General features: G+C 59.4%; 1 protein-coding gene across 4 annotated transcripts in view; it reads right to left on the minus strand.

The window, feature by feature from the left end:
• The window catches only part of MAD1L1 (mitotic arrest deficient 1 like 1), a 199,305-nt gene that overhangs the window by 126,553 nt on the left and 49,428 nt on the right, over positions 1 to 23,324 (minus strand). For 2 of the 4 annotated variants that reach the window (XM_036240352.1, XM_036240354.1), the window contains exon 10: positions 17,642 to 17,728. The exons of 1 other annotated variant lie outside the window; for it this stretch is intronic. In XM_036240352.1, the coding sequence (XP_036096245.1) occupies positions 17,642 to 17,728 (87 nt within the window). Of the gene's footprint in view, positions 1 to 17,641; positions 17,729 to 23,324 lie in introns of those variants that run through there. One more of the 4 variants, XM_036240357.1, reaches the window with a different exon arrangement.

Consider the following 23,324-nt stretch of genomic DNA (forward strand, 5'->3'; position numbering starts at 1 on the left):
ACGCTGTTCTGTTCCTAGACTCTGCGCCTGCCCGGACAGCAGCCTGGGCGAAGAGGTCAGGACACACGCCTCACACCACACGTCTCCCAGCAAGGCATGCACACTTCTGTCCAGACAGAGCTCCAAAGCCCTCCAGTCTCTCTCCTCTCCCCGTTCCCGTCCCATGTACCCCCGAAGGGAGGAAAAGCTGCAGGAAACGGCAGAATGCAAAGGAAAACGCAGAAAAGGATTTTGGTATGAAGTACACAGGGAGCATGAGGCTCAGGCCTCAGGCCTCAGAGGGAGCAGAAACAGGGGGGCCGAGACAGAAGAGCACAGGGAGGGACCTCGCCCCGGTGTCCACCACACAAGCTGCAGCACCCTTTGGCGAGAAAGGGATGATCACCTGCATTTGAAGAGGGGCTGGGACGAACCCAGCACTCACCCATGGTCAACATGGCCAGTCAAAGGTACAGCCGGGTCAAGAGATGTGGGAGGTGACTGGGCTGCCCGCCCCCAGCGCCATGCTATGGGCCGCACCATGGGACCTGCAGGGCTGTTTTCGCCTATTGCTCTCCTACCAGCTCACCCAACACCCATCCCGTGTGTTACAGCAAGCCCCACCCTGCCACAGGTAGATCCTGCTCACACTGAATCCCACATGACTTCTATGAAACCCCCATGACGTCTTCCGAGACTGCAAACACCGTGAAGACCCACAGGAGGCAGCCCACTCCCAGCACAGACTCCCTCAACAGCGCCTGCCCTTCCAAAGGATGGGCAGTGCACCAGAGCCGGCACCAACGCACTGGACGAAGCGCCAGGAGGGCTCAGTAGCACTGCCAGGGTCTAAGTCGTCCCGGAGACGTGGACACGGTGTGCACGGTGCCTGCGTGCCTGACACTGGAGGAGGCGTGGACACGGTGTGCATGGTGCCCGCGTGCCTGACACTGGAGGGGGCATGGACACGGTGTGCACGGTGCCCGCGTGCCTGACACTGGAGGAGACGCCTGCAGTCCGGGCGGGGCTCTCTGACACCAAGCCCGAGTCCGCCTGTGCACGGTGGGCCTGCTGCGCCCACCCCCGCGGCCCGGCTCTCGGTGCTGGTGATGAGTTGATTCCCAGAAGCCGCCTCCGCGCTGTAGCTCTGTTTCCCAACAACTCCAGCAAGGCTTTTGCACAGCAAAACACTCCGATTATCTTGGCTCCTCACCCGAGGAGAGATGTGCCAAAGGAGCACGTGCTGGGGAAAGGGAGGGAGGGAGGGACGGGAGCAGCACGGTGGAGCACGGCCTCAAACCACGGCTGGAAGTGCGAGGCGTCTGACCCGAGGCAGGCTGGCATGTGCACAAGGCTGCCTGGCTGGTGGGAGGGCCCCCCGTCCACCTGTTATGTGGCACAGAGCCACCAAAGGCACAGCGGTGGCTCAGCAGGGGTGCACATGTTCCACATCAGGCCTTGCGGGACACTGGTTGCAAGGTGACCGCAGGACAGCCCCAGGCCACAGGCTCCCTGAGGGCGGGGACCACAGCATGACGTCTGCGAGACCAGAACCCAACAGGAAGGCTCTGAAGGTCCTGCCAGCTGTGAGTGTCACACAACCTTGTCCCCAGGACCCGATTACAACCTCTGCTTTCACATGGACAGCAGGCGGAGAGGACACCCAGGAATGGAGCTCACCGCCTGGCCCTCCCCCGTGGGGCAGGGTGGGATTAGAGGCTGCAAACAAGCCCGTGCCCTGAGGGCTGGCAGAGCCCAGGAGCCCTGCCCTCCTGCCGGTGCCTCTGCCTCCGCCTCCGCCTCCACCAGGGGCTGGCACCGCATGGGCAGCACAGAGTCCCATCAGCAGGGCTGCTATCCTCCTCTTGCTGGGGCAGGTACCTCTGCAGCATGGAGGGATGGCACAGAGCTGTGCTGCAGATCAAGGCAGCCCTAGACTGCAGCCCGTGGGGGACACCAGAGCCAGTGGCCACCACACAGATAGCTGCACCAGAGCTCCAGGACCCAGCGGGACTCCGTGGGGAAGGGAGTCTGTGAGAAGCAAACAGCTGTGTCCTGTTGATTCCCCAGGTGGCCTATGAGCTCCGGGAACCCAGGGCCCTCCTGCCCCACCACAGCAAGAGCCGACAGCCTAACACTGGCCAGTGCCACAGGGACGCACACCGTGCACACTCACACTCGGACAGCTGTGCCGCAGGGACGCACACCGTGCACAGACACTCACACACTCGGACAGCTGTGCCGCAGGGACGCACACCGTGCACAGACACTCACACACTCGGACAGCTGTGCCGCAGGGACGCACACCGTGCACAGACACTCACACACTCGGACAGCTGTGCCGCAGGGACGCACACCGTGCAGACACACTCAGATAGCAGCTGAGAAGCCAGTCTGGGGAAAAGTCCCTACTGTTAAACATAACTGCCCCCCAGTGGGTGAAACTAGAGAGACCAGAACTGCCACTGGTTGATGTCACACATGGGGGGAAAGGAGGACTTTTTGTTGTTTCCTTTCTTTTTTCATTTTTTAATTCTCACCCGAGGATATTTTTCTATTTCGTCTTCAGATGAAGTGGGAGGGAGAAAGAGAGAAACACTGACATGAAAGGGACACATCTACTGGTTGCCTCTCGCACAACCCAGACCAGGGCTGGGCATGAACCACAACCGAGGTACATACCCTTGACTGGAATCGAACCCACAACTCTTTGGTCCCTGGGCCGATGCTCTACCACTGAGCCAAACTGGCCAGGGCTATTGTTTTCATTTTTAATTAAACAATTTAATGAAAAACAGCAAATATACAAATACTTCCCTGAGGCCCGGCCGGTGTGGCTCAGTGGTTGAGCATCAACCCTACACCAAGAGGTCACCGGTTTGATTCCCGGTCAGGGCACATGCCCAGGTTGTGGGCCCAATCCCAGTGAGGGGAATGCAGGAGGTGGCCAATCAGCGTTCTCTCTCATTGATGTTTCTCTCTCTCTCTCTTCCTGTCTAAAATCAATAAAGAAAAAAATACTTCAGGAAGAAAGGAAGTCAGGGAAGGTCAGCAGGACCTGGCTCGGGTGACCGAGGGCGGAAAGCTTCGCCTCCTGGGGCCCTAGGACACGGCTCTCTCCCAGCTCCGAGCCACCGGGATAAGGTGGAAGTCCCTGCCCAAACAGCGGTCCCCTCTGTGCACAGAGCAGTCACCCAGAGGGTGAGCAGAGGTCAGCGCGCAGAGGTCAGCTCTGCACCTGTAGAAACTGAGCTGTCCAAATAAGACCTGCCCGCTGGGGCCGCCTAGGTGCGGCTCCCGGCTTTTCATCACTGCCCCTTCCCATCTGGGTTCCTGGCCCCAGCAGCCACCAGAGCAGGCCTGATCGCCATGAGGCTGGGGCTGGCTCCTGAGGGCAGAGGCCGTCCCGCTGCACTGAGGGCAGCATCCCACCCGAGCTCTGGGGCAGGCCTGGCCTTGCACAGACGAAGGGACAGAGAGTCACCAGCGGCCCAGCTGGTAAAGGACCCGCACACCCAGCACCCTGCGTGCCTGACCGAAAGGCTGGTGCAGTGGGGTGTCACTCTTCTGTCTCCAGGCCTGCTCCACCCCGTTCCTGGGACAGTCTGTGCAACAGGCCCTGGCCCCAGGGGTGAGCCCATAAGACAAGGCGACCGTCGTGACACCCCGACCCACCCTCTTAAACTGCGTCAGTTCAGGAGCCGAGGTGGCATTGAGCGACAAGCCCCAGGATGGGTTCCTGGCCCCAGCAGCCACCTGGCCGTGCGGGGAAAGCCTGCTGGCAAGTGAAATCAGGCAGGTGAGGTGCAGTCGGAGGTGCTGGGTTCGCCCGACTCTGTCAGGGACCAAGGCTGATACCAATCCCCCGGCCACCAGAGTGGACGTGCTGTGTGTGTGCTCACGTTGGTTACCACGGGGCTTCCTTCTCTGTGACCAGAAAAGCGCCGCCTCACCCATCGGGGCAGCATGAGCCTGGCTCCTTCAAGGACACACGGGGAGAGGCTGATCGCAGGGGCGCAGCAGCCGGAGCTGAGCGCTGGGGATGAGCCCACTCGGGAGGAAGCTATTCCTGAGGCAATTAAGCCTGTTTCAGAGTGGGTTTGGCAGGAGCTGCGAGATCGATAGACCCTCCAGTTGTGCGTCCCGCAGGTAAGGATCGATCAGGCAAACGCTCCCAATCTGCTCCCGCTGAGCCGAGAAGCAAAGCTGTTTACCATTCATGCCCAGAAATGAATAAATGAAGCCGACAATTAGTCAGCACCTTTGTTTCTCCGGAAAAGCTTTTAGTTACTGCAGGAGCCAGGGCCCAGCACAACTTCCATTAAGGCTCAGGTGGATGCCGAGGACTGACACACGCTTGTGACCAGAAGCTGGGGGGGGCGGGGGGGGCAGCCCGGCCTGGAGACAGACCTTGGAGGCAGGACGTGGGTGTGGCCACTGCTCCGAGCTAGAAACCCAGGCGCTCACCCAGGAGCCCAGGTGAAGGCTCCTGCCCGGACAGATGCTGCAGGAGCCCTGGCTCTCACTGGGAACCCCAGACGTTGGGCAAATATGCCGCCAGCTGGGCTGGTTTTGCACCGGGATCCCTGCCCCTTGGCTGAGTGTCCTGTGGAGCCGGCTGGGGTGCCCATCTCTGAGGACATGCTCAGTTGCCTTCTTCCACAGTGACTCCAGCTCCACGTCAAAGTGAGGAGCCAGCTCTTGGGCAAAAGGACACTGTGTGGCCACCAGCCACTCCCACACCAGTCCCCACCAGGGAAGACCCTCAGGGGAGCCCTGTGCCAGTCCGCCCCATCCAAAAAGCCATCAGCACCCAGACGTAACTCCTTGGCTTGGGCCAATGAGGATGGGACGGGAAGACAGGTGGCTGACTTGGCCACTCCCACAGGGTCTCATGGTGACCTGCCATGGTGTCCTGCTAGGAAGCAGCTGGCAAGGCATGCCATGGAGCCAGTGCCCAGCCCCATCCGGATGCACGGACAGGATGTGTGGTCAGGCCCCCAGGGCAGCAGTTCAAGGACCTGCCCTCAACACAGCACGGGCCCAACCACACAGGCCTGCCCCCTTCCAAAGCTCTTCCTGGTGCAAGTGCTGCAAAGACTCTGACTACGAAAGCATGCAGAGAACCAGGGACACAAAGCTGCGCTGTGCGCGCTGAGCTGACCCAGGCCACCCCACCTGCCGCCTGAGGGGCCCTGGGCGCCAGGGCATGAGGCCTCTGGAGGAGGACCCGTGGAAGGTCTGCCTGCCCTGAGGGTGGAGGCCAGTACCCAGACCAGCCCAGCAGACCAGACTGCCCGATAGCAGCCTGGGAATAGGGACAAAGTCAGCGGCAGCACCGCTCACCTGCCATCACCTGGAGTTTGCCAGAGAGTCGAGAAGCGGGGGAGGAGCAGCCAGAACTGCAGGGACAGAAGGCTGGTGACCAAGTGGCCACAGCTGTGGAGGCCCTGGAGGACCTGCGATGTGATGGCGACCACAAATAAAAGCAAGCCAGGCGCCCCGTGAGCTCTGAGCCCTCCAACAACCCTGACAAGTGGAAGGAATGCCCAATGCTCCTGGTGAGTGGCCGGCAGAGAGGTCAAGCACAGTGCCAAGGTCTCGCGGGTGGCACATGCCGAAGCCAGGTTACAGGCCCAGGTCTCAGACCCCAGAAACTTCTCTAGCCCTGGGGGTGCAGCCTCACAGAGCAGGAGCATGGCCACCTTCTCAGGAAACCGCCAGGGGCTGAAGGCAGAGGGGAAGGCAGAGCCGCCAGGGCAGGAAACCAAGGTGGGAACACAGGCAGGGGTGTGGAGAAGGGACAGGGGGCTCCGGGGATAAAATGGAGAGTGCCACATCCAGGAAAAGGACTGGAAGCCGTGTCCCAGGCAGTGAAGCAGCCACCTCTGCCCCTCAGCACTTGCAAGAGCCCTGGACCTCAGAGCGGTGGGAGTCAGGAGAGACGAGGACAGGCAGATGTGAGCACAAACCCAGCTCTGTCCACTGTGGTCATGTCTCCTGGTCACTCAGACAACAGGGCAGAAAGTGGGTGGGGGGAGGTGACAGCCCGCCATGCTCAGGCTGCCCTTCCACCCACCCGGGGCATTTCAGAAAAGCAGGCAACGGTGCCACCCAAGACTCTGACTCAGAGCCTGTTTCTTCAGGGAGAGATTTTGGACATGGACTTGAAACTATTCCCTGGATACATGCAAGTTCTCGTTGTCCAGGTGCTCCAGCCAAGGGACCAGTCTTGCAAGGAGGTGGTTGAGCTTTCGGAGTGTCCCACACAAGAGAAGATGATTAACTGCTACACAGCTGCTCACAGGACGGAAGAGAAGCGTCCTCGGAAGCCCAGATGCGGGGCGGCGGAGCCCTCGGGACACTGCCGGGACTGTTGAGCTCCTGCGTGGTGCCCACCCCTGGCTTGCTGGGTGTTTTACTGGCAGCTCTTAAATTACACTAAGGAGACAATAGCAGGAGAGAGTCCTGACATCTGTCCAGCCTCCAAGTCTCAGGAAAACAGCCTACCTGAAGAGTCAGCTCAAAGCATCTATTTGGAAACAAGCCAGCACTCAGCTTCTAAGCAGCAGCCAATTAGCACCCAGCCCGCTGTCCCTGTGGTTCTGTAGCAGAGGCAAGCCCATGGCCGCCAGCCAGTCCCTGGGCCACTTCCCTGGGGACGAAGCTCCTGCCAGGGCAGAAGGAGCAGTGACCGGGGTCAGGAGAGGGCACAGTCCCAGCTGCCACTTCTGCGTGGACCGTCAGTAAGTCGCTCACTGCCAGTTCCAGGCTCCGTCCTGGGCACTGGGACAGGCCAGGGCAGGAAGGAAGGGAGGCTGGCGGCCCTGCCGAGCGCCCCGTGTGGGACGGCAGGGAGCTCGACCCTCTCACACGCCTTTCTTCTCTTTCTTTCTCATTGTTGACAGTATTAGGGAGATCTCCCATTTTCTCCTTTTTGCCCCCTGCCCCCAGCCCCCTGCAGCTCCAGGGTGGAAGCAAACAGCTCACGGAGGAGGGAGAAGGCCACCCGGCAGGGTGCACACCTGGGGGTCCTGCGGGCAGAAGACAGAGGTATTCAGGGCCCTGCACTCCTGCTGTGTGGCTGCCATGCCCACAGGTCTCAGGAAGGAGGGAGCTGGCGGCAGCACCGCCCCCAGAGGAGCATGTGAGGAGAACGGGGTACGGTTTGGGGAGAGGGAGCTCTGAAGGGGGAGCTCTTACAAGGGCCACCTCTGTGCAGCTGCACAGCCCCGGGGCTGCTGCACTCTGGGCATAGGTCTGCACCACAGGCCGGGGACAGGCAGGTGTGAGGCCTCAGCGCCGATTCCCATGGGGCTGGGCCCAGGAAAAGGCCCACTGGGGAGAGCAGAGTCTGGAGGGGGCTGGGTCCCCAGGAACCCCTGCCCTCCCAGACACTGCTGCACTGGGAGCCGTGAACTGCTCTGCACGGGTGCGAAACCCTGGCTGGGTGACCTTGAACAAGAGCCTCCAGCCCTCAGAGCCACCAGAAGCACGAGAACACGCCTACCTCCCGCACTGCCTGGACACTCACAGCAAATGCCGGTCATGTTCCCGGCACTTGACAGGCTCACGATAAGTAAAATGCACTTTTAAGTACATGCATCAGTCACAGGAACGTGCTGAGGCTACTTCCACCCACAGTAAGTCAGCCTCTGGTCTGGCCAGAGCACCAGCAGCTCGGCCGTGGGTCACGCCCAGCAGGTGCTGACGCGGCCCGCTCTCCCAGCCAGACGGCGCTCACTGTGGGTGTGTTCCCCAGGCCTCCGCTCCCGCCAGCCCCTCCTCACCTCTGCAGCCACGCTGCTCTGTCATCACCCGAACTCCCGGTGCCACCGGACGATTGCCTGCCTGGCACGAGCGCCCCCTGGCCCTGGGCCTGAGCGGGAAGAGCACCCACCATTACCCCAGGAGGCGACCACTCACCCTCCCGGTCTATACTCCGTCCACGGATGGGTCAGGGGTGAATTCAGGGGAGTGAGGAGGGAAACCGAGGACGCCGGTGGGGGTGGGAAGGCTGCTCAGAGGTGTGGGGACCGAGGTGGAGGGAGAAGTGCCGCCTGCACGTGCCCGGCTCTCAGGGCCCTGCAGACAGCGAGGTTGGTGGGTGGGCAGGCAGCGCTCTCACCGCCTTCCGAGGCCCAGAGCGTGGGGACTCGGCCACACAGCTGGACGGAGCAGGCCTGGCAGACCCGTGCGGAGTGATCAGAGCTGGCAGACCCAGGGGCAGGTCATGCGTCACTGGAGAAGCCAGACCTGAGCGGGAAACCCAGATGTTTTAACAGAAATGAGAGAGAAAAGGCTCCTCTCTGCAGGACATCTGCGTGCTGTTTCCTCCCAGCCAGCACTCACTGCCTGCCCGTGACAGGTGCCAAGGAAAAGTCCTGCTTCTCAAGATGAAGCCGGGAACAAAACTCCAGGCCGTGAAACCCTCTGCATTTCCTCTCATGGTGGAGAAAAACAGACATAGCAAACAACCCCCCGCCTCCAGAGGTCTGCAAGGGTGGCCAGGCAGACACACTCGTCCCCGACGGAGGAAGACAAGCAGTGGACACACAGCAGGGCCGCCGCCCGCGCGCTCGCTTGCCTCCGTCGGGGAAGCAGACGGTCACTCTGCACTCAGACGAGGTGGTCTGTGGCAAGGCTGCAGGGCGACGGGGGCTCTCACTGCAGCCCAGTCTGACAGCCTCCCCAGGTCCTGTCTGCAGCCGTCACATCAGAGGGCTTCCGGGGCTCCTGTGTCTCCACCCACCTTGTCGGAAGGTCAGGCCCACCGAGGAGGGAAGACGATGTGAGGGTGAGCCCAGGGCATCTGTCAGAAGAGCAGGTGCCACCTCCTGCTGACCCTCCATCTCAAAGCAGCCTCCCAGGTTAGCACGTGGCCTCCGCAGGACGCGAGGGGCTCTCCGCCCAGATCGCGGCTGGACATCAGTCCGGCCGCCACTCTCCCCCAGCACTGCTTGGCCTCCAAGACCCAGCCCCAGAGTGAAACCCCACCAGACACACCTCCCTCTCCTGAGCCCAGTGTTGCCGGGATCCGTGACCCTCTGTCCACAGTAGGCGCCTGGGTATGCTGACCTGGACCGCAACTACCACGGGCTGAGCACACCGCGGCCTGCTGGTGTCCCCACCTCCAGCAGAGGCCAGCATGTGAGCACTCACACCCGCGGTCTGCACTGGGACCCTGGCCCTGGCGGTACTCTGCTCTCCCTCCTGGTGCCTGGGGACATGGCTCCCAACTCACCTGCAGAGCCCAGGACCTGTGGAGAGGGCCGGGCACAGACCAGGAGCACTGAGCTGCAGGTGAGGAGAAACACGGCCGCGGTCAGGGGCCTGCACTGTGGCATCGGCACTGCCACATGAAGCCAGTCCTGGGGCCACAAGGACTCGTGGGAAACGAACTTCTGAAGATGTTTTATGATTGAAATGAAAGTAGATTATGGAGTAGATTACCAAAAAGGATAGTGAATAAATCACAAAACTGCCACAACACATCCCCCATGGAAGAGCTTTCCTACAGCCATCAGAGCCGACTTGCGGAGGGGCCGCTGCGCCTCTCTGGTGCTGTGCGGGCAGTGGCGAGCTTCCTGAGCTGCAGCCATGGCGCTCTGGGCTCCTTCCTCTCGTTCAGCCTTGTGCAAGGGTGGTCATCCCCCAGACACAGTCCGTCCACAGGACACTGACAGCAGCTGAGAAACACCGACCTAACCAAGGGCACCTGGGACTCAGAAGCGGTTCTCCGTAGGTGCACAGGACGTTTGTAAGAGGAGCCTGGGAATCCCACGCGCTCAGGCCGCAAGGCCTGACCCGGAGCAAGTCACCGCTCCAGGGACTCCATGGTGCTCCAAGCATGACTTGCACAGGGGTGTCTTCCTCTCTCGCTGCACTGTGGGCTCTGAAAGGGCCCCCCACGGCTGGCCCAGTCACACAGCAGCTCATCTTGGGGCCAGCAGGTAAGGGGCATTTCAGGAAGCACCGAAGGCAATCCTGGCCCAAATGCTTAAAACGGGGGGACAAGTGCTCTAAGGGCTGGCAAGGCAGAATCCCCCTTGTTTCCTTGGCTTTTATGAGAGGCCACATTAAAAATGGTTTAAACACAATAAAACGTTACATTTATGGCAAGAAAATATGGAAAGACAATAAAATGAGCGGAGCATAGAAATGAGACTACTGCCATCCGTGGCTCCCCGACAGGAGCAGACAGGAACCGTCGAGACTGCTAAATTGAAAGGAGTGTAAACCAATATAAAATTCAAAGTTCCACTTCTCCTTCCCTGCTGAGGCCTGTCCCCGGGGACTCTGCACAGCTCACTCACAGACAGGCCGCCAAGCAGCCTGAGTGTGTCCCCGACTGTCCCCCTCCCTCCTCGGGGGCCTCCTTTATTGTCCGATGCCAACCCCACTACCCACTTCAGCACCCGCCTCCCACGAAAACATAACAGGCCTTCACAGAAGTCCTAGAATCCCCACCCACAGGCCTGAGGGGCCCGTGCTGCCCTATCGGAGCAGGAGCTCAGCCTGTGCCCCGGGTACCCCCACGCCTGCACGCGGCAGGAGAGACAGCCCGGAAGAGAGGGCTCACCGGACAGCTGGGGAGGACACGTGCCCGCGCTGCCCTATCGGAGCAGGAGCTCAGCCTGTGCCCCAGGCACCCCACGCCTGCACGCGGCAGGAGAGACAGCCCGGAAGAGAGGGCTCACCGGACAGCTGGGGAGGACACGTGCCCGCGCTGCCCTATCGGAGCAGGAGCTCAGCCTGTGCCCCGGGCACCCCACGCCTGCACGCGGCAGGAGAGACAGCCCGGAAGAGAGGGCTCACCGGCGCTCTTTGCCCGAGTCTGACCGCTGGGAGAGCCGCTCCTCCAGGCCCACGTTCCTGAGTTCCCGCTTGTTTTCAGAGCAGTTTCGGATGGACAGAGTCCCACGGCCTCCACGCCGCCCGTCCCTGACAGCCGGCACCAGCGGGGAGCACCTGCACAGCTGATGAGCCAGCACTGACACATCGTCATTCACTGCAGTCCACAGTGTGCCCGAGGGCTCACTGTCTGCCCTGCACGTCCTACAGATTCCGGCACACGTGTGGCGTCCTGTGTGCTCCGCCTACTCGGCCCCCCTCCCTGAGCCCCAGGAGCCACCTGTCTTCTTTCTGCCTCCACACTTGGCTTCCATCACTCAGTCACGCCTTCCAGGTCCCTCCATGTCTCTCCACAGCTGACGGCTCATTTCTTTTTAGTGCCGAACAGTATTCCACCGCCTGCTGGACCAGTCTGTTTACCCATCACCTCCGGAAGGACATCGTGTCCACCTCAGATCTGTCGCCAAGAGGGAAATGAGGACGTGGTCCCCAGCGCACGGTGGACGTCGGGGTCTCAGCCAGGAGAAACCCAGAAGAGTGCCAGGCATCCGGGTGGGTCACAGAGTGTGCCCCAGAGCCCAGCGTCTGAACGCTGAGGGGACAGGGACAGCCACATGAGCCCTGGGACCCGCTATCTTCCAGAGAGATGTTCCTACAGCAACTGCTACAGAACTAACGGCTTAGAAATTGACTTCACTTTGAGAATGAATTTTTTTCCAGTGCTTTGACAAAAGGGGAAGTTTCACTTTTTATCCACTTCCATATCCCTTAACAATAAACATTTAAATGACCTATGAATATGTAAATGAAGTTTTAAATATGGAAATGCAAAACATGTAGGAAACCAGCCTGGGTGTGAAATATCTATGGCAGCTTAGCTCCTGTTGCTGGAAAGAGACAGCTCAAGGGAGCGCGGCAGCAGGTGGAGGAGCCTGGCACTGGTCAGTCAGAGGGGCAGGCCCGCCTGCAGCCTGCAGAGGCCAGCCCAGGTGCCTGCCTGCCACCACCTCTCGGCCCCAACCCGAGCTGCAGGGACCAAATCTCGTGTCCTCGCCCCCGCAAACACAGACCACGTGCCTGCCTGCCCCTGGGCAGAGTGTGGTGAAGGGGCAAGAGCTCCGTCCCACCTCACCCAGGCCAGGGTCGGGAGGACCCAGCGAGGCGGGGGTTGTGTCCCCAGGTGACAGGGCAGGTGAGCAGACTCCAGAGCATCGAGTCTGGAGGGATACCTGCTGGGTCAGAGGCCACAATCCTGTCCAGAGGCTCAGAACCCTCTGGTCTGCGTGTGAAGTGGAGGGCACAGAGGTCAGCCGAGACCTCAGCAGGCAGCTACAGGGCCTGTGCCTACAGGGCACACACACCATCTCCAGGGGAACAGCAGCTTCAGCGTGTGCACCAGAGCGAAGGCCCCAAAAGCACGAGGCTCCTGACCCCACACGACAGAGCCAGTCCTCTCGTAGAAAAAGCTGCTGCCCTGCCTCAGGGCTCACAGGGCTGCAGGGGCGGGAAAGGAGTGGCCAGGCCATTCTCCACTGGGCGGGCACAATCCTGACGCACACAGGGCGGCTGACTTCCTGCTGCTCAAACTGCTCGTGGCCAGCAGCACCACTTAGGAGCCTGCTGCCCCCTGCTGCAGACCTGCATGACCAGAACCCACATCTAAAGACCAACCGAGTCCGGCCGCTATGGCTCAGTGGTTGAGCGTTGACCCTGCACCAAGAGGTTGCCGGTTTGATTCTCGGTCAGGACACATGCTCAGGTTGTGGGCCCATCCCTAGTGGGACATGCAGGAGGTGGCCAGTCGTGTTCTGTCTCATCGATGTTTCTGTCTCTCTCTCTCTCCCTCTCCCTTCCCCTCTAAAATCAATAAAGGAAAAATAAATAAATAAATAAAGACCAACTGAGCTGGACAAATGCTGGGCAGAGACCATGCAGACCATGCTGTGGAAATTTCACATGGAGAGGAACAACCAAGTCCTCATCCACTGTGGGGGCCGTGCTCCGCCGTCGCCTTCGGGAACTAAACGCCCGCCTACCGCGGCGGCCCGTGTGCACCACGTCCTGGTTCCCACACTGAGCCAGCCCGGGAGAGGCGCTGCCCTGCACCACTGCCTTCACAGGGCACTCGCCTGGGCCCCGCCACCCCACCGCAACCATGCACCTGTACACCCCCTTCCACAGACGCACAGGCACTGCCAGGGCTGATCCCGAGTCCAGACTCCCCACTGGGCTGGGGATGGACTGGATTCTGTCTCAGTGGTGACGGGGTGGTGGTGTCAGGGACAAGACCGGACAGGTAGTCTGGAAAATGAGAACGACTCAAACAGGTCACAGGGCCACGCTGGAGAGGCCGCAGGTGCAGAGGTCTATGCCCACCCTGAGAGGTGCAGTATGGGGGCCCTGCCAGGAGGGCCTCACCAACACCGACCCAGAAGCAACTGGAGGACTCAGAACTGCAGCCTGAGGAGAGGAGAGAGGGAGGCGCCTGGGGGGGGCCGCGCATCCCAGGTCCTGGGCAGTGCCTCGTGCCCGCTGCCCCCCCCTCACTGCCCCCACATTTGTAGTTTTGGTAAGGGCACTCCCCTGGGGAGGCCACCAGGAGGTGTGAGGACTGAGCCGGAGTGGCTTCGAGGGCAGCCAGCACCACCGCGCATCCCGATGGAGGCACCGCAGGCCCGACAGGGGGCCGGACAAGGCCTGGGGTCCCTTCGGCCTCAGCTGTCGCAGGGCCCTGGGTTCTCCTTCCAGCCTGGAGTCCCAAGCACGAAGGAAGGAGGCTGCAGAGCCAGAGTGAAGGGCTGATCAGAGCAGGCGGCCAGCCGTCCTGGCAACCCCCGCAGCTCGGCCCACACTGCACGGCCTCGTGGAGGGCAGCAGCCCTGCCTCGGCCCAGGCAGGACCACACAGGCCTGCCGGCCCAGCCCCAGCCCCACCCCCACGCGAACCTCACACAGAAAGGCTGGCTCCTGATGTACCCTCGAGTGCCTGCGGGGTGTCGGCTGCAGGTCGTCCCTGGCATCGAGGGGAGGGAGACAGACCTGACCCCCGGAAGCTGTGCCGCACAGGTGTGCCCGGTGCCAGCCATCAGACACAGGCGGCGAGCCCCCTGGACCCTCTGCACCTCCTGAAGTTTCCACAGAATAGGAAACCCACTCAACGAGCAAAACTGACCAAGACTGCACTCCGGCTGCTGGGCTGGGGCCGTGCTCGGGGCTCGCATGATCAGCACCACCCTACACTCGTGCCCCCTCTGGAGATAAAGAAAGTGAAGCTGCCATAGGGAGCCTGGCTTGGGCGGAGATGCCCACCTGGCCTCCTGGCCAACAATCCGCCTCAGACAGAAAGGCGTCCCCTGCACCCCAGCAGACACAGGACACCTCCACCACAGTCCAGGCCGTCAGGGACGGGAGCAGGACAGAGCCCACAGGGCCGACCGGCCGACTGCAGCGGCCCACCTTGGATCATCAGGAGGCGGCTTCTGCTCTATTCCGTGGTTGTTCACCATTCTGGCCAGACCTAACTACAAGGGCACTTCTCAAAACCGTCCCCTGATCAACTTTGCAGCCAGAAAATAAACACATCTCCCACCAAACAAACACCCTTTGCTTTTTCAGTGCTCCTGTGTGCGTGTGTGGGCATGTACACGCGTGTGTGCACGTGTGTGCCGCCCAGCACACAGCAGGCACTGTGTCTGGGTTTGTGCCACCAAAGGGAGGAAAATCACTCTTCAGAACATGTCTCCTGGCACCGTCCCCTGCGCGGAGAGGCGCCACACTGAGACCCCGCGCCTCTGTGGGCTGCCACCAGCCTGGACCGCAGCCTTCCCAAGTGCATTCGCTGGGAAACCAGGTGACACATCACTCAGGATTCACTCTCTCGCAGGACGCTGTGAGCACAGCTCTAAGCCATGGACCTGCCGCAGCGTCAGGCAGAGCCAAGGACGGGATGGGGTGGCGGGAGCCAGGGAATGGGTGCCAGGCCAACGGCAGGCAACCTAAGGTGCCAACACACCCTCCTCCACTGCTGCCGCACCCAGGCACACAGGAGCTGAGCCGAGAGGAAAGGAGGGAGGGAGGGAGGAGCGGATAAGTGCAGGGCGCACTGGAAGGGGAAGTGAGGAGCCAGTCTGTCCTCCAGTCACTACGAATGGCACCTGCCCATCTCCGAGAGAAGGCAGGGCTCCTGGCAGGGGACAGGCCCCTGACAGCTCGGAGGGCTGCCTCCTGAGGCAGAGTCCATTCCCAAGCCACTGCCCAAAATGGAGGGGACGGGTGCACCTCATCCCACAGTGCTCTGGACAGAGGCGGACACTCCTGCTGTGCCAGAGCAGACCTCACAGCCTGGCAGAGAGAAGTGCACACAGGCTTCCTTGCCCTCCTAGCTCACTCGCCTGGAAATTGCTAAAGCGCTAATTTCAAATCACTCCTGATGCCCGTTCATCTCAAGGGAGCTTTGAACGCAAAAGGCACTCTTTATCATTGGAGGTTTGTAAACTAAATTGATGTAATTACGTCTGACATAACCAGATGCTTCTAAAAGCCAATTTTCACGATATCAGCCCCCAAAGTGGGGGTGTGGGGGCCTTCCTTCTGGCTACTAACAAATCATTAACACACTGTCTCCACGGAATTCGGCCCCCGGACAGTTCCTCTCGAGCTGCAGGCCCACAGCTGGTCAGGGTGCACAGGGCGCCCAGGGCTCTGCCCAGTCACCTGCCTCACGGCCTATCCCTGGGCCCTGCTCACTCGGCGCCCCTCCTCAAGGGACCCCAGTGGAACTGGGCTCGCGGGAGCTCATGCAGTAACCTGCCCTCTGTTGGCAGACCTGTTTGGACCAGCAAGGCTTGAGGTGAAATCTGCAGCCAGGGCCTCAGGGTCTCCCTGCTCGAAGGGACCCAAGGAGGCTTCTCCTCCGCCTGTGGACGTGGCGCCCAGACTGGAAACGACAGGAGACAAGCTTGGTGTCCAAGCAATGAGCACAGTGACCCTCCTTACCCACAGTTTCACTTTCTAGGGTGTCAGTTACCCATGGTCAACCATGGTCTGAAATATTAAATGGAAAAGTCCAGAAGTAAACAACTCATAAGTTTTTGGTTTTGTTTTCTAGTTTTTTAAATAATATATTTTTATTGACTTTTACAGAGAGAGGAAGAGAGAGAGAGCTAGAAACATGGATGTGAGAAACTAATCGGCTGCCTCCTGCACGCCCCCCACTGGACGTCCTGGTGAATAGGCCGACGCTCAACCACAGAGCCACACCAGCCGGGTACACTCATAAGTTTTCAACTGAGCACCCTCTGAGTATTATGATGCAACCTTGCACCCTCCGCTCTGTCCTGCCCGGCATGAGTCACCCCTTTGTCTGGCTGTGTCCACGCTGCGTCCGCTCCCTGCCCGTTAGTCACTGAGCAGCCGGCTCAGTTGTCTGATCGACTGTTCTGGTGTCGCAGGCTTGTGTTCGAGTCCCCTTCTTCCACCTAACGGTGCCCAAAGCCATTCTAGTCGCTTTGTTCCAGTTGTTTTTATCACTGCGCTGTTTTATCATAGCTACTGTTGCTGACCTCATACCGTGGTTTATAAATGAAACGTTATCACAGGTCTGTGTGTAGAGGAGAAACACAGTGTCCGCAGGGTTCGGAACTAGCTGGGTTGCAGGCACTCACTTGGAACATGTCCCCGAGGATAAAGGGACAACAGTATTTGATCTCAGTTCCAATCCTGGCAGAGCTCCTAAGACCCTGGGGACTTCCTGGGGGCACAGCAGGCTTTGTTCCCATAACAAGCCCCTTTCACCCAAAGGTGAGTGCTAACAGGTAGCTCTAGGCGGGACACAAGGCAGCTCATGTGCTCAGGTCAGACCTACCAGCTCCACCCCACCTGCAGGGAGGGGAGATTAGCTAGAGACTGAGTCAATCACCAACAGCTAATGACTTAATCAAGCAGTGAAACCTCCAAAATCCCATTAACACCATACAGAGCAGTGCAGCTAGGAGCACATGACACCTGCCCCCACCCCTAACCAGCATCGCTCCCACCTGTGCTCTGGCTACAGTCTTTGTAGTAACCAGCAGTCGTAAGTAAAGCACTTTCCGGAGTTCTCTGAGTCGCTTTAGCAGATTATTAAATGGAGGGGAGTGAGGGAACCCCTGAATCTGTAGTCAGACAGAAGTGTGGATAACCTGGGGGCCGATACTTATGACTGGAGTTGGCGAGGGACAACCTGTGGGTCTGAGCCCTCTGCCTGCGGGTCTGCACAGACTTGGGCAGTTGGTGAAGACCAGGACTGAACGGCGGGCACCAGGTCAGGCCAGAGGAGCAGTGGAGACACATGGCCCTGGGAGCCGGATGAAGCCAGCCCCAGCCCTGGAAGAATCGCACAGCTGCTGCCTCTGGACTTGCCACTCGGGAAGGAAACAAATCTCTGCACAACAGGGCCCAGGGCTGTTCTCAGCCAGAGGCATCCTGGCTGTCCTGCTGGTCTCCGTGGACCTCCCCTGAGCGCACAAGGCCAACAAGGTCGCACACACCAACAGATGCTGGACCCCAGGGTCCAGCTTTCCATACCACCAAGGGGTCACTCAGAGCCCACACCCCAGGGAGCCCGCCCACAGGAATGCACGGAGATTGGCACGCGAGGGACGAGAACGTCGTGCCACCTGGGCTGAGTCTCAGCCATGGGGCCACCACAGGGCACCAACAGCTCCCACTCACTCAGCCAAAGCCACTGGGAGCGAAGCATGCACAGCTGTCCAAGCCGGACCAGGACACTTGCTCACCGACCCCATCCCAAGCCGACGACACCAGCCTACCTGCTGGTGATGGAGCCGTTCCTGTCCTTCAGGGCCAGTTCTCGCTGCTGCAGCTCCACGATGAACCTGGACAGGTCTTCCGGGGTCCTGCAGGGCAAGAACACAGACTCAGCCAGCGGTACCCGGGAGGGGGGCCTGGCTGTGCCAGCAGCTGACGACTCAGGCCCAGAAGGAGCTCTGTCCGTGCACCTGCCCAGGGCAGTGTGGCACAGCACTGCGCGGCCACCACCACCTTGCTTCAAACCGCAGCCCCCGCGACCTCTCACATCGGGTCAATGAATTCCGGAGCCTTGGCTTTCTTCCACGTGAAAACAGGGCCCTGTGGGAGGACGTGAGACGTGAGGTGCCTGCCGAGCGCCGCCCAGAGGAGGGCTCGCTGCACGCCCCCCCCCCCCGAACCCAGCATGCAGCACCAGCACCAGCGGTGACAACGGTGATGGCCGATGCCCACATGGACGGTGCTGCGTGCTCGTGGCAGCCTGATGTCGACGGCTCCCGTTTACGAGTGAGGCAGCAGCTGAGCCTCTCCCAGCGGCTCTACATCCACTCCGCTCTGACAGCTCTGAGCCTCGGGCTGACGCCCATCGTCCAGCTCAACACCACAGCTCAGAGAACAGGCATCCAGAACATCACTGTGAGATTTTTAAAAATACCCAGCGGATGTCAACACTCCCAGACACACAGCACAGGGGAGCCCACAAGCTAACTGGCTCCCTGGCAGGAGTGGCCAAGCGGTGGGCGAGCTCACTGCCTGAGGACCAGCCCCGAGGGCCAGGGCCCGCTGCCCGCAGCCACATCACCGGAGAGAGTTCTCACTCACCCTCCTCCCAAACACGAGCCACTGCCGACCAGAAAGCAGTTGAGAGCTAAGGTATTTGCGAATACACAGCTTGGTTTGCCCGGTGGCTGCTTGGTACAGCGTTTTAAGATCAAGGGGATGTTGTGTCTCACAAATGTAACAGCAAACCATGCCCTCTTTAAGGATGAACTACGGACGGTCTGTATGTTAAATAGAAGGGGGTGATACAGGGGACAGGGTCGAACACGTTCTGATGGGAGAAGGCCTGACTGGGTGGAGGGCAGTGTGGCTCCCAGATCGTGTGTCAGAACCGTGCACCGAAACCTACGACCTTACTAACCAACATGTTACATTTAAAAATAAAGACAAAACCTCAAAAAAAAAAAAGAAAAAGAAAAAGAAGACAGTTATACTGAAAAGATGTTCATCAGTAAAAGACCATTTGAGAAACTGAAATGGGGGTGGAGGGCTTTCCAGCAGCCTCGGATGCAGCTCCCATTCTTCCCAGAGCCCCTAACCTTTCCCAGCACCAGACTGTTAAAACTAGTGGGAAATAACTCAGCAGAATAAGCAGATCCTTTCAAGGCAAGTCATGTTTTTTTCTATAACATTTTACAGAGATATTTAAGGTGTCTTACATTTTTCTGTGTCAAAGGAGATATAAACTGTCACTGAACCAATGGGCACACACACAAAGAACACCTTGCGTGGCCCCAACTCCCTGGACCCAGCCCCAGGACGCCAATGGGGAGAGCAGATGGATGTTGCCAGGGCGATGGGGAAGTGTGACCACGCAGCAGACCTGGAACAGTGAGAGGACCCATGAAGGGGCACCTGTCAGACAGACACAGCATCTCCAGCTGAGACGGCACCCCCGACAGGCCTCCCTGGAATCTGGACAGCAGTCGGCAGGGCCAGGACACGTGAGGACAGTCTTGCCCCGAAGCACAAACTAGCCCACAAAGCTAGGAGCCAGTTGTACAGTGGAGAGCAGACTCCCTGACAGCCAATTTCCTTTGAAGTAGAGATCATCTAAATGCAACAATTTAATAATGAGGGGAAATTGGGAACAGTTCAAATGAAGAGAAAAATGAGCTAATGTGCTATCCTTCTGAAAGTTCCCTTCCCACGGGTGGCTCAGGGCGTCTGCATCTTCTTGGGACACCTCCAGGCCAGTGCACAGGAGGCTGTGTGCTGCCCATCCAGACACAGGCCACACCACGGCCTGAGTCTAACACCCTCAGCTTAACGCCTCAGAGTGGCCAGCAGACACCTGAACGCTTTGGAACTTTTAAGTAGACATTTCAACATAGCACCGAGGGGCCTGGCTCCATATTCAAATAAAGCCAGCAGAAAGCAGGCCTCCCCATCCCCCAGCCCAGGCCTCCCCCACAGCGAGAGCAGACATGCACACCGTGTCCATGACCAGAGCAGCGGGACCTCCGAGGCCAGTGTCACCTAGATCTGTGCCACCCTCCCAGAGAAGGCAGACAGAACTGCCCCACCAAGACAGAGGAGGCAACCACCCCACACAACCCGCAGAGGGCAGTCCACACACCTCTCTCCAAGGTGCGTCTGGCTCACATGCTGTGGGGGAAGGGCAGGTTCACTCTGGACAAAGCAAGGGGAATGTTGGCTTCACAGAGACCACATCACTAGGGAGTGAACAGCACAGTGACCCAGACCATCTGCATTGGAATCATCTGAATGACTCCGGCCGCCCACCCACCTCTCACTCTGCTGGGCCTAACCACGGGCCACCTGCAGAAAAGGGATTCTAAGTCCTCACACAAGTCTGCAGGGCAGGCAACCAGCATCCCCTGTGCCCCAGAAAACACTTCCTGCGCGTCTGACAAGGAAAACACTCGCTGAGGCTCTGTCAGCCTGACGGACAAATATTAGGTCCAGATCTGAAAGAACCCCAGAGGACAAGGCCAAGAACCCACCCAACGCCATCGCAAGAGCTTTGGAGACTAACGCTCGGAACACCGCGACTGCTTCAGTGACCATAGAAGAAAAGGTCACCAGACTTTCTGCCAGTTGGTAACCCAGCATCTTCAAAATACAGTGAAACAAAGATCAAAGCACAAAGCGCCAGACAAAAGGACAGTGAGGCCCAGGGCAAGGCTGGCCTTGCTCAGGAAGACGTCACGATGTGGTGACCTCCCCGCACTCAGTGCCGGGACCCAAACCAGACCACCAGGCTCTGAGGCCACGCTGTCACGTCCAAAAGTTCAGACTGATGTCATAGAATATGCCAGACACACAATGCCATTACAGTGGTGACATAAAAATATTTGTAAATGCTAACACACCAGGCTCTTTTTAACAAAATATGTGTATATACATGTATGCATGTGTATATAGGTGTGCATGTATGTGCGTACAATATGTATGTGTGTTTGTGTGCATACATGTGTAAGTGTGTGTGCGCGCGCGTGTGTGTGGTGTGTGTGTGGACGTGTGTGTGTGTGTGTGCATGCACATGTGTGTACTCGGAGAACATAACCTAGAACAATGCACCCACCGGTGGCAGCAGGCGCCTCCAGGTCAGGGTTGAGACTGAAGGGCAATTATGGGAGCTTTTTTTTTTTTTATCCTCATCCAAGGACATTTTTCCATTTTTTTTTGTTCAGGTAGAGTGGGAGGGAGAGAGAGGAAGAGAGAGAGAGAGAGAGAGAAACATCGACGTGAAAGGGACACATCGAGTGGCTGCCACCCACACGACCAACCAGGGCCGGGGACAAACTGCAACCAAGGTAGGCGCCCAAGTCTCTCTGAACCGCAGGCCAACGCTCTAACCGCTGAGCCAAACCGGCCAGGGCAATCATGGGAACTTTTATTTCATGTGCATCACATCCTCTGTGTACATGCACACGCAAGCAAGCACGTGCACAGGAGACTACCTGTGGAAACCTGGGAGAAGCAGGGCGGCTGACAGGACGGTTCGGCTCAGCATGAGCCCAGGTGCCTGGGACACAGGCAGAAAAGACGAACCAGGAGGGGCCCTGTCCTGTGGGAAGGGAGCTGCAGCCACACCACTACCCAGCGGCCCTGAGCTCCGGTGCGAGTGTGGAACCCTGAAAACCACGAGACACCAACGACCAGAGGCCAAAGCGCCTCTGACTGGCAGGAAGAACTCGCTGTCCAGACCCTGACCTCTGCGTGGCAGAGCTCAGAGAGGGTCAGCAAGGCTGCTCCGGGACCAGCTGCCTGCTGGCGGCGGCAGGAAGAGTCCTTACAGCCCAAGCACAGCACAGGCGCCCCCGGACAGGAAGATCCCCCATCCTAACCTCACACTCTGACAAGTGGAAGGCCTTCCAGGGGTCGCAGGGTCTCCCAGCTCGGAGACGACAGGAGAGGGACAGCTCCAACGACAGCCCAAGCTGTGGAACCTGCCGTCTAGACCGGCTCCTGCTGTGGAGCCTTTGAACTCGAACTGGTGGGCTTCAAAGGAAGAGTCTCTGTTCCATCTGCAGCTGGACGTGACTCAGCCTAGCTGCGTGCAGAACAGCGAGGGCTGCGAGTCGGCCATGGGGCTACGCGGAGGGAACGCAGTGCCAGCCCGACAGCACTGCCAGGGCTCTTGCTGAAGCCCCAAGAGCCCGCTTCGGTGGCTCTGAAGACAAGATCTAGGTTCCAATTTCTGAAAGAATGAAACAGTGACAACCACAAACTAGCAACCAAGAGACCTCAGGGCCTCTTCCACGGAGCAGATGCCCACAGGGCCCAGGCCACTGTCCAGAGGGTGGGTTTCAACCGAAAGCACCTGCAGGAGGGGACAGGGCCGGGTGAGTGGGCTGCCTCAAAGGGCTCCTTTCTGCAAACGGTGTGCAGAACCAGGAAAGGAAGACATCAGACAGCAGAACTTCGCGCTGAAACCCAAAGGGAAGGCAGGCCCTCGCAATGACAAAGTCGCAGGGCGACAAGATGTCCTTTAACAAGGTTTTCTTGATATGGTGACACAGCCATGTGGGGAGGCAGAGCTGGTGTCAAGAGGAACCCATGTCACCAAGGACTGGCTTCCAATATCATCCAGTCTGCGCCCAGGACAGAGAGAAGGGGTGCAGTTTCCTAAGGACAAGGACAGACTCCATGTGGCCTAGACCTGGGCCAGGTTCTGGCGGGACCGCCTTCCGTGGCTGTTCCTGCTGCAGCCGGCCCTGGGCCAGAGCTGAGTCAGACACTCCGGGAAAGGGAGGCTGGTGGCCACCTTCAGCACCCAAGCTGCAGGGGCCTTAAGCCTGGGGCCACTCCCGGACATCTTGGCCTTATAGTGGCCAGCAGCCATTTGGACATATTCTAAAGCTGCCCATTTCTGAGATGGAGAGAGGACAAGTCAATCCTTCCCCACATTGGGGTGGCCAGTAATGGACATGGTCTCAGGCACAAGACCCCCCCACTTCTCTCCAACCCCTCACCACAGCACAGACTCAGCAGACCCTCCTCCCGGTGTGACTCTCCCCGCAATCAGTGGTGGTTCCCAGTGGAAACAAAGGTCAGCCCCATCCTGCTGCCTGCCTGGCTGGAGGCACGGAAGGCACCGATTCCCAGCCACGCCCAGAACAGGCCACTGCGTATCAGCCTCCGCTTCTCCCGAGACACACCTGCTCGGTCTTCCCGCACTCCATGAGTGGACATTCCCAAAAGGCCAGCTGGCAACGCTGCTCCAGGTGCGCATCCAGGTGCACGTCCGTACTCTCCGCTTCTCTAGACCCAGCCCCAAGCCTCAGCCTCACTCCTGAAAAAGCAATCTACGCTCCGTCCAACCTGTGCCCCCTTCCTGTCCAGCCCTCCCCAGTCAGGACTGGGACTGGAACCTCTTGCCAAAGCCACTCAGGAAGGCCAGCTCTCACGTCAGGGCTCAGCCCTCAGCTTCCGGCC

The sequence above is a fragment of the Molossus molossus genome, unplaced genomic scaffold (assembly GCF_014108415.1).
Source record: "Molossus molossus isolate mMolMol1 unplaced genomic scaffold, mMolMol1.p scaffold_m16_p_4, whole genome shotgun sequence".
NCBI classification, from domain to species: domain Eukaryota; kingdom Metazoa; phylum Chordata; class Mammalia; order Chiroptera; family Molossidae; genus Molossus; species Molossus molossus.